The sequence below is a fragment of the Myodes glareolus genome, chromosome 26 (assembly GCF_982192425.1).
Source record: "Myodes glareolus chromosome 26, mMyoGla1.1, whole genome shotgun sequence".
NCBI lineage: Eukaryota > Metazoa > Chordata > Mammalia > Rodentia > Cricetidae > Myodes > Myodes glareolus.
The window spans coordinates 39,581,361-39,599,303 of record NC_142051.1 but is presented as its reverse complement, the minus strand read 5'-3'; the positions used below and the strand labels follow the sequence as shown (position 1 = coordinate 39,599,303).

The 17,943-nt window shown below is 38.9% G+C and overlaps 1 protein-coding gene across 2 annotated transcripts in view; it reads left to right on the top strand.

Annotated features, from left to right (window-relative positions):
- Positions 1-17,943, top strand: part of Bltp3b (bridge-like lipid transfer protein family member 3B) — a 71,123-nt gene that overhangs the window by 37,624 nt on the left and 15,556 nt on the right. For both annotated transcript variants that reach the window (XM_048418702.3, XM_048418703.3), the window contains 6 exons: positions 2,684-2,864; positions 5,127-5,210; positions 6,848-7,030; positions 7,670-7,788; positions 10,638-10,779; positions 15,942-16,135. In XM_048418702.3, the coding sequence (XP_048274659.3) occupies positions 2,684-2,864; positions 5,127-5,210; positions 6,848-7,030; positions 7,670-7,788; positions 10,638-10,779; positions 15,942-16,135 (903 nt within the window). The remainder of the gene's footprint in view (positions 1-2,683; positions 2,865-5,126; positions 5,211-6,847; positions 7,031-7,669; positions 7,789-10,637; positions 10,780-15,941; positions 16,136-17,943) is intronic.

The following is a 17,943-nucleotide window of genomic DNA, read 5'->3' as shown; positions in this document are numbered from 1 at the left end:
CAGAAGCATTAATTTATCTGAATGGCAAAAGCATTTTTTCAGTCTTTCCTAATATTAAATTCTAATTGCTAATACATAAACATCTTTGTAGAAGGGGCATGTAAAATTTTTGATTAGTTTGATTATTTGATTGTATGTTTGATTATTTTATTAAAAGCAGAAATAAGTTTCACAATTTCCTTCATAAAATTTCATGAGATGTTTTAAAGTCATACTTTCATAAAGCTTTTTAATGCATTAATAATATCTGTCAGCGATCTTAGCGTATTGATGGTGGAGCTTGGTATGTGGAAGTGACTGCACTGTAGGCTTCCAGTGCTGTTCACAGTGGCACTGTTCACTGCCTACCTGCTTACAAGAGTACATAGGTAACTGTGTTAGTGGGAAAACAAATGTTTGACCCTGCCTTGGAGAAGCTGAGTGTCACAACGAGTGAAATGTACACACTTGAGGTCTACGTATGTACAAGAGAAGGAAAGGGGCACAAGTGTTTCTGACTGACTCGGTAGGGTTTGTAGAGGTTTCATTAGGAACATAATGGGATTATGTCTGAAAATGAAGCTCGGGAGATGGCTCAGTGGGGAAAGTGTTTGCTGAATCATCATTAGGGTCCAAGTTGTGTCCCCAGGACCCACAGCGGCCAGATGTAATGTAAGCATCTCTAGACCACTGCAGTGCTCCTGGGCAGACAGGAGTGTGCCTATGGCAAGATGGAGGTGGAGACAGGAAAATCCAGGAAGCTTGTGAGCCAGCTTGCTTAGTTATGAAAGAGAGATCTTGTCTCAAATTAGGTGGATGGTGAGGTCGTCCTCTGACCTCCACGAACACGAACACACAGAGACCTGTATTCACACAGTACACACACTCTACACTCTGTTTCCGAGAATTTTATTTTAAGGAAATTGAGTTCCACACCTTCTACCTTAATGTGTTCTTTATTTCTTCTGACTGCATGAGAATATGCTTGTTTTGGATGTTACACGTGTTCTCCTATGCCAGAATTGCCTTTACCCTACTTAAGAAGTGGAAGGCACCCTCTTATAAATCTCCAGTCTGATGGATTTGTCCAGGAAGAACAAGTACTTCTGGGAACAAGACAGGAAATTTGAACTACTTGCTACCAGAAATAAATGATTCTCATTATTAAGTTGACAAATGACTTCCATTATTTTGTTTTGAATACATTTGGAGACGGAGCTAATATACCTTAGGATAAATTGTAATAGGATTGGGTTATTGGAAGTAATTTCATATGGTAAAGTACAGTGTGAATTCTTGCTTGTAACTTGGAGTGGAAAGTACTAAATTCCATTTTAAAAACAAATTCCCCTCATCCACTCCACCTGTTGGTGTGAACAAAGTCTTACAGCGTTAACGGCCAGAAAAACAAATATGTGCCTACCGAGTTGATGACGAGTTTTCTCTCATTCTACCGGTTCTGTAATGGTTAAACGAGTGGCACTTCCTGAGTTCCCTGGGGTAGCTCAATTTATTTATTTTTACTTTTTTGTTGTTTTGTTTTGAGAGGATCTTAATAAGTAACTTTCGCTGGCTTGGAACATACTTTGTAGACTAGGCTGGCCTCAAACTTATATAGCTCCACCTGCCTCTGCCTCCTGAGTGCTGGGAGGGTGGGTATCACTATGACTTGTCCCAGCAGCCTAATTTTAAGTTTAGAAATAGCCTGTTGAGCTGCAGTAGGGCAGTTTTCCTGCACAAATGGAGTGGGTAGATAAGAGGGACCTTGTACTTTTTGGTATCTGGGCACTAGTAGGGATATATCAGATATATGGTATATATCAGATATGTCAAATATCTGACAGCATCATAGAGAATGAGCTGAAGAGGAGGACAGAGAACGGAGCCAGTCTGGGGGAAGTGTGTCCATGAGTTTTGAAAATGGCTTGTGTAAACAGAGAATATACTTTCATTTCCTGACTGCCCAGACCCAAATAATCACACAGAAACTATATTAAATAACAACACTGTTTGGTTGTGGGTGCAGGCATATTTCTAGCTAGCTCTTTCATCTTAAATTAACTCATTTCTATTAATCTGTATATCGCCATGATACTGTGGTTTACTGGTAAGGTTCTGGCATCTTTCTCCTTCAGCAGCTACTTGGTGTCTCCCTGACTCCACCTTCTTTCCTCCTTTATCTCTGTTTGGAATTCCCTCCTTGCTATATTCTGCCCTGCCACAGGCCAATGCAACTTTTTTATTAACTAATAATAATGAAACATATTCATAACATACAGAGGGTAATCCCACATCAGACTGGAAGGTCAAATCAAGCCAGATTGGAAAGCAATACCTACATCTTCCAGAAGTTACGGATAAGGAAGCTGAGGACTTAAGAACAATAAGATGTAGTTTGTTAGCAATGAAAAGAAGCGTGGAGGAGGAAGCAGCTTTGATGGAAGAGGTGAGGTGAGGAACACTAAGAATGTAAGTGTGTGTAAATATTTACTGAAATGTGTTGGGCTTCCAGTCAGATTGTGTCTAGTTCTCCAGTTATTCTGTCCAATTTTTATAGAATTCAAAAGGCAGCAGAGCTACTGATACAGAAGCCACTGAGTTATACTCATTTTTCATGAGTTTATTGCTGGAAATACTCAGGTTTGCTTGTGTGTGACATTCAAGGATGTGACTAGGCAGTGATAATGTGGTTTGGAATCTTTAGAGCTCTACTGTAGCCTCATCTACCCAGCACGTGAAGACCCCACAGGCTGCCAATGCTCCCGATCTAAACGATGCAATTGTAAAATTCTTCAATGACTTTGATGTTAAGGAAACCTCTCATCATCTAGTGATTTCTCATCTAGATCTGCATATCTGTGATGATATTCACGCAAAAGAAAAAGGTAATCTTACATTAAACTATTTGACTCATCTACAAATTGACTACAAAACTATATTGTTTACTATATGTAGCATCCATTAAAATATCATCCTTCAGATTGGTATATAAATGAAACATTTGAAGCATTTTTTTTTGGTCTGAAGTTTGATTTGGTTTTAGTACTTAATACTTTTTAATAGATTGTTGGTTTTCAATGCTAGCAGTGAAATTAGGTTTGAAAATTTAAGACTGGGCAAATGTGGTGGCCTACACTTTTCATTCTCGCACTCAAAAGGCAGAGACAAGCAGATCTCTGTGAATTTGAGGCCAGCCTGTTAGGACTACATAATGAGACCCTGTCTGAAAACAGCAGCTGTAACAAAGACTGAATAAATGATACCCTTGAATAAAATAACTTAAAATTGTCTTTTGAAAGTATGCATTTTGTCCTGTGGTCATTCATAAGTACTCTCATGTGGTAAGCTTGGTAATTAATTCACCTATCTGTGAACCTGTGCTGTATTGGTATTTTGCTTGCAAGTGTGTCTGTGCACTGGTGTGCCCAGTCCCTCTGGAAGCCAGAAGAGGATGTGGATCCTGTGGAACTAGAGTTACAAATGGTTGTGAGCTGTTGTGTGGGTGCTGGGGATTGAACTCAGGTCCTCTGTGAGAGCAGTGAGTGCTCGTAACCTCTGAGCCATCTCTCCGACCCCAAACCTATGTTTGTTGTACACATAAAGACAACTGGGTGGCTCCCTAACACTGTGTCCCCTGCCCTGTCTTCCAAGCATTCCACGAGGACCCTGATGCCTGTTTTAGTCTGTGTCCTGTGTTTTTCCTTATTGAGTAGACTAGGGTAATAGGGTAGGCAGGGAGCTGCTCCTGCCATTTTGAAAATCTAGGTTTCTCGCTTTGAGTGCTCAGTGTTTCTGCTTCTCTGTCACAGTGTCAGTGGTCCATTAATGATGGGAGAGTTCAGCTGGCTGGCTTACCTCAGAGGCAGTGTTTGTATCATTTTGGAGAGTGTTAGAACAAAGTGAAGATCCCTTAAAAGTTGTGATATTTGACCTGAGTTTTTCAGGCCTGAATCAGAATATTCTTTGGATTTTATTGTTTTTTAAAGCTGAGAAAGTATTCTAGGTACTTAGGAGAAGAAATTATTGTACAGCCATCAGAGAAATTGAGAAGAATTGGCTAACAAGTAGAAGGGTAGAGAGATCTGACCTAGTGTATAGGCCTATAATCCCAGCCACTGGAACCTTAAGGCAGGAGAATCACAAAGTCAAGGCCTGTGTGGGCTAATTCAAAGTCAGCGTAGGTCAACTCAATTAGACCTTCTCTCAACTTTCTGTAAGACTGGAGGAATTTCTCTGTGATAGTGCACTTGTTTGTCATCTGAGAGGCCCTTAGGTTCACTCAGTCCCCAGGGCTGCCAAAAAGTGGGGGCGGGGGGAGGAGAATGGAGAGAAAGCGGAGGTTTGGGTGGGTAAAGGAGTTGTTGTCGTTTCTTTGTGTCTTTTGGTTTATAGTTGTCATTTTCTGTTTCAGTGACTGAAAAAGAAAAAAACCAAAAACTTTAAAGCATAGTAACTAAATGAGATGGGAAAACTTAGTGTTTTCTAAGCTCTCATTCCCGCATAAAACATACTATTCCCTCATAAGTACACTGGGTGATGTCTCCCACACTGTAGAGTTCTGCAATGACTTCTCTGTTGTGAAATCCTAAAGACTCCGAAATAATCATCAGTTTGCAGAAATCTCATCTGATGCTGAAACTAACCAAGACACCTTTCTCACCGTTGCACTCATTTGGCAAATTTCTGCAGCATGCTATTTTACTACTGAGCACTACCTCAGGAAGTATCCAGATGTGCTTTGTGCATACCGTATCTCTTTCAAATAACCAAAACAAGCAAAAGTTCTGAGTACCGAAACAGTTAGCTCCAAACTCATGGAGGTCAGAGGGCAGCATTTGGGAGTCTGTCCTCTGTGAGAGCTGGGAACTGAACTCAGGTGGTCCGGCTTGCTGACAAGTTTTAGCCTGCCGAGCCATCCCTTGGGCTGGTTCAAAGGCTTCAGATGAGGACTGCGTTGCTGTGCTAAAAGTTGCACCAGTTGATGTAAACCAGGGTTAATCAATTATCTTGGGTGTGTGTACTTACTATTGCTACTCGCAATCTGAGTTTTGTAAAGCTTTTTAATGGTAAATTCAGTGTTTCAAATATTTGCTTAGTGTTTGTCTTCCTCTCCTCCTTCCCTCCCTCAATTCTCCTTCTCTTCCCAGAGTCAAACAGACGCATCAGTGGAGGCGCTATGCAGCTCTCTTTCACACAGCTGACCATAGACTATTATCCTTATCATAAGGCAGGTGTGTATGACAATGTATTTCAAATACGCAAATCATTCTTTTAAAATGGCATAGCCTTTTTTCTAAAAAATTTAATTGTTCATTTACTTTAACTTATTAAGAAGAAAAGAGATCAAGATATTGTTATTATTTTTCCTTTGACAGCATTTTATCAAGAATATAGAATTGTCTTAGAACTATATTGAGGTTCATATAGATTATTAGAAACTGAAATTGTTAGAAATTGAACCAGTTTGGGCTCAGGTAACACTGGATGGCCGAGAACTTGAGTAGCATGTCTGAGGCTGTAGGTTCGAGCCACAGAATCACAGAGAAGGGGTGGGGAGGAAGAGGGATGGCGAGAGGGAGGGAGAAGAGAGAATTAAAATTAAATCAATACTAAATTCATGTTTTAAACATAAAAATTTTGAATATAGCAACATATATTTGTATTATTTTGTTATTTGTGACAAATCATTAGTCAATAGTTTGAATTTTTAAATGATATTGGAACTTTTTTCACTTTTCTATATTTACTAAATTTATCAGAAAATAAGATTTACTAGGCGCTTTAATCACCAAACATTGATATGTTCATTTCTCTTGAATAACAAAAGCAAAATAGGATATTTTATTGCCAAATTAAATAATTTGACCATCACATCAATCTCTGAATTTTGGTAGTATATGACTGTTTTCATTTTGTAATTTACGCTAATAAGAAAAAACCAAAAACAAAATAAAATAAAATTTCCAGGACTTTTAAAAAGTTGTAAGACTGCTATGTTCAGGTTCCCCCGTCAGTGCCTGTCTCTTCTCTGTGGACACAGACAGAGTTAGAAACTACTGTTTGTCTCGGGGTCTTTTGGGGGGGGGTGCTGTGTCTCTGGGCCTGTCCCAGTTGGGAAGGTACAGAACCTTTCAACTGGTCGCTGTGCTGTCACAGGCGTGGGAGCCCAGCACCAGGGGTGCAGAGGACACCCGTGATGTAGTGCCAGTCTCCAAGAAGAGAAAAGCCTTCTAACTGTAGAGATTATTCCTGTTTCAGAAGAGAGGACAGCCATAGAACAGGATTTATTTTCTTAACTTTTGTGTGTACCTGCAACTTCTCTGAGTCATTACAAAGAGACCTAATGCAGATTTTGTCTTGTCCCCTCAAACCGTGTATCTGTTTATGATGGGGGCCTGCGCTGTGCAGTTTTGTTGTTTCCTTAAATGCTTGATAACCACCATCTTGTCAGCTTTATGGATCAGGTTATGGTTAGTTCTTCACAGCCAGTCTTGGTGAAAGGTTTTTCCCTTGGTATTTTTCTGAGATTCTCTACAGCTGTTTGCCAGGTAGTCTGTGAAAATCGCCCTAACCTGTATCTTTGATTCGAGCATTGTTTCACCAGGTGTAGGTTCTAGACAGAAAGTCATCTAGATTATTTGCTTTTGATACCCTTTTCCTCCGCCTTGCTCTTATTTTGTTAGAGAAATAAACCTATATTTTTTTAATATTAAAGACTGGTATGGTGAGCCCTCCTGCAATCAATACCCTCTCTCAAAACAGAACAAAACTGACTCTCTTGAGAGAATGATTAAGTTTTATAAAAAGCCTTTGTTGTAACGGAATGAAAAATCATGCATGCAGTAAAGTTCTCTCATTCATTTTTCAGGAGATAGTTGTAATCATTGGATGTATTTTAGTGATGCAACCAAAACAAAGAATGGATGGGCTAACGAATTGTTACATGAATTTGAGTGCAATGTTGAAATGCTTAAGCAGGCCATGAAGGATCATAATGTAGGTTCACCACCTATGTCCCCAACACACGCTTCTCCCCAGCACACCCAAACAGGTATTTCTCCTACTGATGCCCTTGATATTCAAACAAGGGGAGGGGATGAGGGGAGAGTGAGAAGATATTTTATAAGTATTATTTCTAAGCATTATTTAAATTCTAAAGATGTTGACTGATAGTTGTATGAACTAAAACACTTTTAAATGGTTTCATTCTTAATAATGCATATGCATACATGTTTACATATGGGTTAATGCACATCAGTACAATGCCCATGGAGACAGAGGAGGGCACGGGATCCCTGGAACTGAAGTTACAGGCAGTCGTGGGCTGCCTGACATGGGTCCTGGGAAGCAAACTTGGGTCCTCTGCAAGAGCTGCTGCTGAGTCAGCTCCCTGGTCCTCAACACTTCTCAGATTAGCATAACCTTTAGCTGGAATATCTTCTTAGAATATTTAGATTTTAAGTGGCTCATTAATTTTTCACTTTTAACATTGTGAGAGAATGGCTCAAATATAATTAAAAATGATTCTTGTTTTTTAAAAATAGTCATTACAAAAGCATACTTGTATCCTTACGTATTTTCTTGTTTGAGAAACTTAGCATCCATCTGTTGTAGTAGTTTTCTCTACAGCAGAAGAGTAGCCGGGAAAAGTGATTTCACAATGGGTTGAAAGGGCTTTTGTTTTTCACAGAGAAAGAGTCCACTCCGAAAGGGACTCCTAAAGCACCCTCAGTGTTACCGCAGCCGTCCACAGCGAAGCTGATGTCTAGCTCCGTCGTGGTTAGACTTGCAGATTTCAATATATACCAGGTATGTATTAGATCTTCTCATCTCAGGCAACCCAGCTAATTAATCCCACCATTTATCTCTAAAGCTCTAGACTAATTTTATGAAATGTAAATTATATGGGGTAAAAAATATCAGTCCACTGATTTATATTTGTGTGATTGTCTTGAGTTAGGCAAGCTGTGAAGTCAGGGGAACAGTGGTGCGGGTTGTTACAGGACTGGGGCTCCCAGCACTCACAGAGCTCGCTGGAGCACTCACTCCAAGTATGAGAAGAGAGCACTAGCAAAGCCCAGAGTTCTTCATAGAGACCAAATCTCTTCCAGTGCAGTTCTGTGTGGAAGAACCTGAAATGCCTTTTTGCTATACTCAACTTTTAGAAGCGGTGCTGTGAATCAACCTTTATAGACCATTTTACTCAAGCTGTAACTATGTAACATAGCCTAATAGCACAATCTAAGGGCAATACGGTTATATTTGACCTATTTTTAAAAATAAAAACACTTAGGCTCTTATAATTATTTATAAATTTCCCTCATTTATTGTGGTAAGTCCATTCCTTATCTGAAAAGTTTTCATTTAAGTGTACTTAAAGCCCTGATTATTTTCTCATTGTGCAATAGCTTTCTGTACAAACTATTAATAATGCAGCTTATTTACTTGTTATTTTATTTTTTCCTTTGCAACAGGCTGTCATGTAGCTTAGGCTTACTTTGAGTTCCCTATGTAGCTGACGCTGGCCTTGAGCTATTTTTACTCCTGCCTGTACATCCTGAGTGCTGGGGTTAACTTTCAGTGTTAACATTTAAACAAAACCATGGAGAAATGAGGGAGAGTGATCACTCATAATCTCAGATGGTTTATGGTTAGTGTAGTGAAGAAACTCTGCAGCCAGAAACAGTATAAGAACCACAAATATAAAAGTGACAGAAAGTAGTGATATTTCATCTCAACTTTAGTAATATTTACAGTTAAAAATATGCTTTTGTTTATTAAGGTGACATACTCGAGAAGGGTTTGCTTCTGTATATGCAGGAGAGCTTTTAAGTTATGTAATGTAAACTGTCTCATGTCTATGTTATGTGTAACCAGAAAGATTGATTATTTTAAGAAGAAGCATTGTCAAAAGAGTATACTTTCTAAATACTTTCTACAGGCCATAGACATATGTGGAGCTGACAAGATGGCTCAGCAATGGCAGGTGTTTGCCTCCGAGCACAATGACCTGGGTTTGATCCCTAAGACCCACATGATAGGATAGAAGAACTGACTGCCTAAAGTTCTTCTCTTACTGCCACATGTATGTCGTGGCACATGTGCACTTACACACACACACACACAAATGTAGTAATAATAACAACAATAATAAAGGAAAAAGAAATATGCACATTTGTTGAACAAATGAAATAGTTCAACAATGTGCAAACCTACTGTCTTAGCTTCAATAAATTGATAGACATTATTATCTGAGAGTTAGTGTGCTCTGTTGGGCTCTCCTGAGTAGCAAAGGTTGACCTTGAACTCCCTTTTTCTCATGGCTCTCTCTACCTTCTAGAGTCCTGGGATTACAGGTATGCGCCACCATGCCAGGATTGTACAGTGTTGAAGATTGAACTCTAGGTTTTGTATACACCCCCAGCCGAAGGTGTACATTTCTTTGATGTAATTACAAATGAGTCATTAGCAGAGAGAGTGAAACCATCTATCCAGGACCTTAAAAACAGTAATCCTCTTGGAAATAATTAAGAAATCAAATGATTTGACTGAATTATTTAGAGTTATATTGTGTTTTACATCAATTATTTCTGTAATTAACACATTTTCCCATTAAAATTTTTTTTTATTTGATTTGAATTTTGTTTTTCAAGACAGGGTTTCTCTGAATAGCCCTGGCTGTTCTGGAATTAACCTGTAAACCAGGCCGGCCTCAAACTCTTCCTTGGTCTCCCTAGAGCTGGGATTAAAGACGTGTGCCACTACCACCCAACTCATAATAATAATATTATTATTCTTTTAAGATGTATTTATTTGTTATGTATACAGTGTTCTATCTGCATGTGTGCCTGCAGACCAGAAGAGGTCACCAGATCTCATTACAGGTGGTTGTGAGCCAACATGTGGTTGCTGGAAATTGAACTCTAGACCTTTGGTAGAGCAGCCAATGCTCTTAACTGCTGAGCCATCTCTTCAGCTCTCATTATAATTATTTTAAATTATAATTCATTGACATCAAACACATCCACATTGGGCGACTATACAACCTTTATCTGTGGATTTTTTTTTCTGTATTGCAAACTCTAAAATGCTAAAATTATAAAATAGAGAATCTATGACAGACTATAGAGAACATCTTGGGGAAATATTCTGGCCTTGATTCCACTCTGTGTCTTGAATCTGCCACTTGTTTCTCTATATTAACTAATAAGATAGGATTATTGCTATTTTTCTGTCATCTTTAAGGCTCAAAATAATAAGTTCATTGAAGATAGTGTACAAAGTGAAGCTTTTTCTTTTTTTTTTTTCAGAACAGGGTTCTTCTGTGTTGTTAAGTTTTTAATAGATAAAAATCTAAGCTGGTTATAGAGTTTTCTGAGTGACTGGTGGATATTTCATTGTGGATGCTATTTTTCTACATTTCTTTATGTGTTTAGTGTGTCACCTGCACACAGCACAGCGCAGCACACGTGCGGAGGTGAGAGGACTCAGTTCTCTTCACCATGCGGCTGTCAGGGACTGAACTCAGGCTCGGCAGCAAGGACTTTTACCCACGAGCCCAGACGAGCGTTCAAGATGAGAGTGATGTGTATGTACATTGTAAAAAGTCTTTGGAGAGGGCTTTATTCTGTATAATCTACACAAACTTGTTTTCTCAGGTCTCTACAGCAGAACAGTGTCGCTCTTCCCCCAAAAGTATGATTTCCTGCAACAAAAAATCCCTGTATCTTCCACAAGAAATGTCAGCCGTCTATATAGAGTTCACGGAATATTACTATCCAGATGGGAAAGACTTTCCAAGTAAGAGAGTTTACTTTGTTATTGTTTGTTTATTACTGAATTTTTTTGGATGAAAATTTTGGGTTTTATTAATTTAGATAGGAAAATTGACTCTTCTCGTTGTGTTTAGGACACACCTTTATTCTGGATTTGTGCACATTGTCAACAATTGTTCATGTGTCCTTTCTCCATCCTCTTGTGGCCTTTGATGGCAGGAATCTTGTGGCATGTATGACTAATTTTATGTGCTTTTAGCCTGATTTTTGGTGTTTACTAACTCCTTGTTAAATGAAATATGAATGAATGTTATTGAAGAAAATTGTCTTTTTCTTTTGTAAAATTCCATTGGCAAGTTGGAATTATAAACTCCGGCTTACTAAAAATGAATAGTTGCAGTTTTCCTTTTAGCTATAAAGAATTTGTCTTGACTCTTGTAAGCTATTTTGGCTTCCTCAAGCTAAAATAATTATATATTTGTTTATTTGAATATTAAAATGATGCGCTTTTGTTTTATTTCACCATAAGTCTTCAAATTAAAGTCTTCAAATTAAATTAAAGTCTTCCTTTGAATTGTGATCTTCACACACATAGTGTGTGTGTGTGTGTGTGTGTGTGTGTGTGTGTGTCTTTAGATAGGTGTGTGGAGGACAGACACCAACTTCAGGTGGCATTTTTTCTTATGCACCGTCCACTTTGTTTTTGTTTATTTGGTTTTTGCTTTGGCTTTTTTAGACCAGGTCACACTATGTGGCCCTGGCTGACCTGGTAGTCTTGCTGTGTAGATCAGGCTGGCCTTGAACTCAAAGATCTGCTTGTTTCTCCCTTGTGGAGACATAAGATGTGTGGTACCATGCTTGGCCCACTTTGCTTTTGGAGGCAGGATGTCTCCCTGGCCTGGAGCTCCAAGTACGTTAGACAGTTGATTGAGCAGCCCCGTGGGCTCCTGTGTCTTTACCTCTCTGTCCTGGGTCACAGTAGGCAGGCCTGGCTTCGGTTGCATGGGCTCTGAGAACCCTAGCCCTCATCCTTGCAATACTTTGCCTACTTCTTTAGTGATGATTTAATTATTTACAAATCATTACTTTGTGTACATGGATGTCTTGCCTGCATATATATCTGTGTGTGCAGAATGTGAGGAACCCAGAAGAGTGTCAGATCCCCTGGAACTGGAGTTACAGATGGTTGTGAGCTGCCTCATGGAAGCTGGGAATCAGACCTGGGCCCTCTGCAGGAGCAGTCTGAGCCATCTCCCCAGCCCAGTGTTGACTTTCGAATGTAGGCTTTTCATTTCAACAGGAATTGTTGATGCTTCTGAAATTGGTTTGCTTTTGTTATAAAATAAGGCATTCTAGAAATCACTTTAGAGAAATGTCCACATATTTTATCATACTTTTCCTTATTTGTTCCAAACTGATAACGTCTAATCCTTCGTTTTCCGTTTTCCAGCATTTTCTCTGTGTGTGCACTCACTCCTTGTTCCCCTTGGCTGTTCTTCTGACTTAGTAGGTAGGGTTGGAACATGTCCTCAGTGTCTACTGAGTACTGAAATGGCACAGCTGAAACCCATGGTCTACCTTCTGCTTCCCCCCATAGTATTGCCCTGTTCCCTAGGGCACTCTTCTTCCTCTTCCTCTTCCTCTTATTCTTATTCTTCTTAGCCTTTTTTTGTCAGGCCTGGAAGTTGCTATATTGACCAAGTTGGCTTCATGTCTCTTCCTCCTAAGTGCAAGCTAAAAGTGTGTGCCACTGTGCATCAGCAACACCGGACAAGGGCCGCTCACATGGACTCTCCTTGCCTTGCTTCCTCTTCTGAAGCTCTATCTCCAAATAGTTGCTGAGGTCCTGAATCTAAAGACTTTAACAAAAGGACTTTGGAGCATGGGGTGGAGTGTACAGTTTGGCTCATAGAAACAAGTATAGTATTCTCGATCTTGTTTTTAACACATGTGCCTCTTTTTCATATTTTAATTGTATACTGCCCCCTTTCCTTAATTTTATGAGCCCAGTAAAGGGTTCTGCTAGCAAGTTTGATTTGCTTTTAGGGCTGAGATGTAGCTTAGTGTCAGGATGCTCGCCTGGTATTGGAAATGCTTGGTTTCAGCCCTGAGCATCACCCGACCCCCAGACAGACAAATGTCCACCAAAACAGCAAATAAGCACAGTAATATCTCTGAGCTACATGGTCATCTGGAAACAGCCCTCTGCTGCTCAGTGTTCCATCTCTCTGTGCTCAGCTTGGGGACGGTGTTTGCTCTCTAGTATTCTCTACGGCTGCTGCCATCACCGTCCTCAAATAGAAATTTCCCTTCCTTCTGGACTGTGACGCGTTCTTTTCTGCGCTCTTCTTTCTTCCATTACTGAAGGCAGACACCTCGACATCACAGCTGGTCTCTGAGAGGCTTGAGTCACTTTTTTCATTTCATATTTATCTGACGTATAGAAATTTTAATGGACTTGGACCATGCTTTATTTCTCTTATGTTTTTTTTTGTCCTTACCATAATGCATAAAATATAGACCTCCAGTGGATGGTTTTTGCTTTTGTAAATTGAGTGAAGAGATGAATGCAAGCTCCCAAAATCAAATGCACACTGGTGGAATATTCTTTCTTTCGGTTTTCTACCTGTTGGGATTTCTTTTTTTTTTTTTTTTAAATTTGATATGAAATTCTACACATGTATTATCTCTCTCCCTCAATACATTTTTGTTGTTGTTTTTGTTTTTTGAGATGGGGTTTCTCTGTGTAACAGTCCTAGCTGTCCTGGAACTAGCTCTGTAGACCAGGCTGGCCTCAAATTCACAGAGATCCACCTGCCTCTGCCTCCTGAGTGCTGGGATTAAAGATGTACACCACCACTGCCCAGCTTCTCTTAATACATTTTAAGACTGACTTTAATCTCAAAGTCACATACCCATATAACCCATCTTCCTGCTTCACTTATTTTGTTTTTAAAAGATAGGGTCTCTCTATATATTCCTGGACCCTGCTGTCTAGGCCAGGCTGGCCTTGAACTCCTGCCTCTGCCTCCAGGGTTAGGATTAAAGGCATGCCCTGCTTGCACTGGTCACTTAGCTTAAAAACTAGATTTATGTTTTATTAAACAAAGACTTGAAACAAAGTATCATGTCTATTATGTATAACAAACCTGAACACTTAACAAAAAATTTATTGATCGCTCAATATCTTTTTACTTTAAGACATACTGTTTTGATAAAGTTTTCAAACTATTTTTTAATGTTTCTTGTTATCAGCATCCATAATACTTGAAAACCTATAGCTTATGGCAATATTCATTGTACATGCTGCAACACGAACAGTTCATTGTAGGATGGAGAGGGCACATCATTCTGCCTGTCGAGGATGGGGGGAGCACACTATTCCTGCCTGTCGAGGATGGGGGGAACACATCATTCCTGCCTCTCCTTCTTAAGATTTTACTTTTCAGAAACACAGTTTCTTGTCATGTGATGTTCTTTGCCATATTTTCATTTTGTGGACCTGAATTCAGTTTCATGTACTTCAGGTTAGTTTAAATTACAATGCCTTAACAACAGAAGGAAGTATTGTAATGTGTTTTCCCTCCTACCACTTGAAAACACAGTGGGTGTATGCATAGTTACTATGCCCCTACCACCTGAAACACAATGGGTGTATGCATAGTTACTGTGTCCCTACCACCTGAAACACAATGGGTGTATGCATAGTTACTGTGACCCTACCACCTGAAACACAATGGGTGTATGCATAGTTACTGTGTCCCTACCACCTGAAAACACAATGGGTGTATGCATAGTTACCATGCCTTACAAGAGTCCAGGTCATGTTTACTTGTTAGGATTCCTTTACTTAATGAAGATATTTATGTGCATAGGAGGTTCTTGATTTTAGACAAGTTTAGATCATTAAAATGAGTTGTATGCCTGTGGAAGCTTAGTATTTTCTTTGGACACCATTAAGATGTCTTAGCCCAGAATATAATGTTAATGCTATACAGATTTTGCCAGTGATGTGCTCTGGCCTCCAGCATCCCAGTAGATTTGCTTACCCCATTCGTTCTAAATTTTGTTGCAGATCAGACAGATGAAAGAGCATCTGGATATTTAGGTCCACATTTTACTTTCAACCTACATATTCTGTTCGTATAGTTTATCCTTGAACCAATAATCATGCCTGTCTACCTGTGTCAAGTCTCCATCATCTTCAAGGCCCCATGAACCATCTCAGTGTCTACTCCTTTTGTCTTTCAAGGTCTTCTTAATTCCAGGGACTTTAGCTCCTGACATGAATGAGTTAAGTGCAGCATCAGAGGTTTCAATCTGTCCTCAACCTATGCCACTGGTCTTAGGTCTGTGGGAGTGAGATGCATCGCTGTGGAAAGACATTTAAAGGTCTTTTTCTTTTGAACAACAAAATCTATATGTATTCACCTAGGAACTCGAGTTGATTCTGTAGGAGGTAGTATCAGTAAATTGAAAGAATAGTTCAATTGTTGAGCTATTAGTTATAGCTATTGTAACTCTGAACCATAGTTACCAGAAACTGGGGAGCCTCACTTGCTGTGTCATGTGTTACTGGGACAGTTGGGGTCCTCTCTCAGGATTTATAGTCATATAGAATAAAGATCTTATCAAGCTGTTCTGAAGCCTGTAGCTTTATGATTAATATGCTTGTAGTTTCAGAAGTGATATACTCTCTAATTATCAGCATTCATTTACTGGGAACAAATTGAGTGTGAATTAGCTGATTATTCGAGACACTTCAGTTACTGCTTTCCCGAAGCCTTGTTCCAGGACTTTACTAAAGAGGAATGAGTTGCTTGTGCTTCTTGCTCCTGGGCGGTTGCTGTCTCATGAAACTGGCAGTTAGAGGATGCTTAGTGCAATGCAGGCAGTAAAGATTCTGTGGCAGGTCACATGGGCCATGACTTTGGTATGGTGTTTTTAAAGAGTGATGTGAATCTGACAGTACTACCTGTTCATACATTTCATTTTACATTGAACTGTATTTTTTTCAGTTAATGAAACACTGAAAAAATGTCTTGTGTCTATATTTGCTGTTAGTCACATATCTAACTTCATATATGATATTTATTAAGAAAGAATGCAACCTATTAATAATAGCTTTTCTTGGGAAATATAATTATATGTTCATTAATGGTGCTTAACTTTTTTTTTTCTCCACAGTTCCATCACCCAACCTCTATAGCCAGTTAAATGCTCTACAGTTTACTGTAGATGAAAGAAGCATTCTATGGTTAAATCAGTTTCTACTAGATTTAAAGCAGAGTCTTAATCAGTTCATGGCTGTGTACAAGCTGAATGACAATTCAAAATCTGATGAGCACGTTGATATTCGAGTTGATGGCTTAATGCTAAAGGTATTGTATAAACAGTGGCTGCAAGAACAAAGCTTTTTTTCCCTGTGTGTGTGTGTGTGTGTGTGTGTGTGAGAGAGAGAGAGAGAGAGAGAGAGAGAGAGAGAGAGAGAGAGAGAGAGAAACAGAGACAGAGAAACAGAGAGACACAGACAGACAGACAGACAGACAGGGTTGGCTTTCTTGGTACAGACAGAAGACAGACAGACTCTCACTATGTAGCTTTGGCTGTCCTGAAATTCATTAAGTAAACCAGGCTGGCCTGGAACTCAAACAGATCCATCAGCCTGCCTCTGCCTCTTAAGTGCTGGAGTTGAAGGCATGTGCCATTACATCCACCTGAGAGCAAAGCTGTTTTTATAGAAAAAAAAAATGACAGTGTTATAATACCAAGGATATAACATGGTGTTCAGATATGAATAAAGTTAATTATAATCTTAATTTTTATGTTGAAATTTAAGATTGGATTTTGACTCAGAGAAAACCTGAAAGACTGCCTTTTCCCCATTTGTATATTTATGATTTTAATTTTTCTCTAACTTCTGTTCATTTGGATAGAGCAGTAAAATGTAAATGTTTAGTGGGATGGCTCAACAGATAAAGGGGCTTGTAGCCAAGCCGTGTCACGTGAGCTCAATCTCTGGGCCCCACATATGGAAGGAAAATTGACTCCTACGAGTTGTCCTCCGACTCCCTCACACTCCCTGTGACACTAAATCCAAATAAGTAATAAATAAATAATAAATGTTACAAAAAAGGTCTTTAAAAATCTTTAGTTCCTTTAGTCTACAGGGTTTATATTTTTTTCTTCTAAAAGAGGTTAAATATGCAATAGAATTTTCAAATTGTTTGGGTTGTATTTGTTCATATTATTCCCTTTATTCATATCCAAAGTTCAAACAAAAATGGCTTTTTATTGTAGATGAGTAACTTCTAGTCTGAGCTGTGTACACTCTTAGGTTTTTAAAAGGAAAAGATTAAAAGTTTAATTAATAAAGTCCTGAACATAATTGAAAATTTATTGCAAGATCTGTTGTTGATGGATTATGTACTATAGCCTCTTTTAAAAAATTGTACAAATAGTATTCCACATTTCCTGTCATAAATAAAACATAAAGGGACATGTTCTATGACTGTGTTTTAGACAGAACTAAATAATGATCATTTTATTTTCTGGGACTAACAGTACCCAGAAACCACTTTGACTCTTTGATATGAACTCTCCCAGACTAGATTTAGTTCACCCTTGGGAGTTATCTCCGTAGGTTTGACCCATTGTCTAGCTTTGCTCTCTTGACAGATCCCCTCTCTTCCTCTTGGATGCTGGATTGCAGGTGTGTGCTCTCGCACCCAGCCCAGGCAACAGGATCCGATGCCATCCACCTGTCTAATCACTGTCATTTGTCTAGTTCATTTTCTAAAACACTTGGATTTAAAATCTTAACAAAAATATCAATATCATTTCTCGGATTTAGTTTTATTCTGTGTACTCCTTAAATAGTAAGTTTTGAAAAATGTGTCTGTAGTTCCAGGACAGGCTCCAAAGCTACAGAGAAATTCTGTCTCGAGAAAGAAAAAAAAAATCCATAATTCTGAGCATTTTTAAAACAGTGTGATGTCTTGTAAGATGTATGTCCTCTTCTTTAGTGGCTAATTCCTTAACTGAAGTTACTAGAAGATTCGACAGAGGGATAAGTTGTGATTTATATCCGTAGAGGAAAGAAGTATGTCTGGGAAAGTATCAATAACAACAATTCCAAGTCTTTCTCGTATTTTACCCAGATGTAGAGATTTGTAAATTGAACAAGATT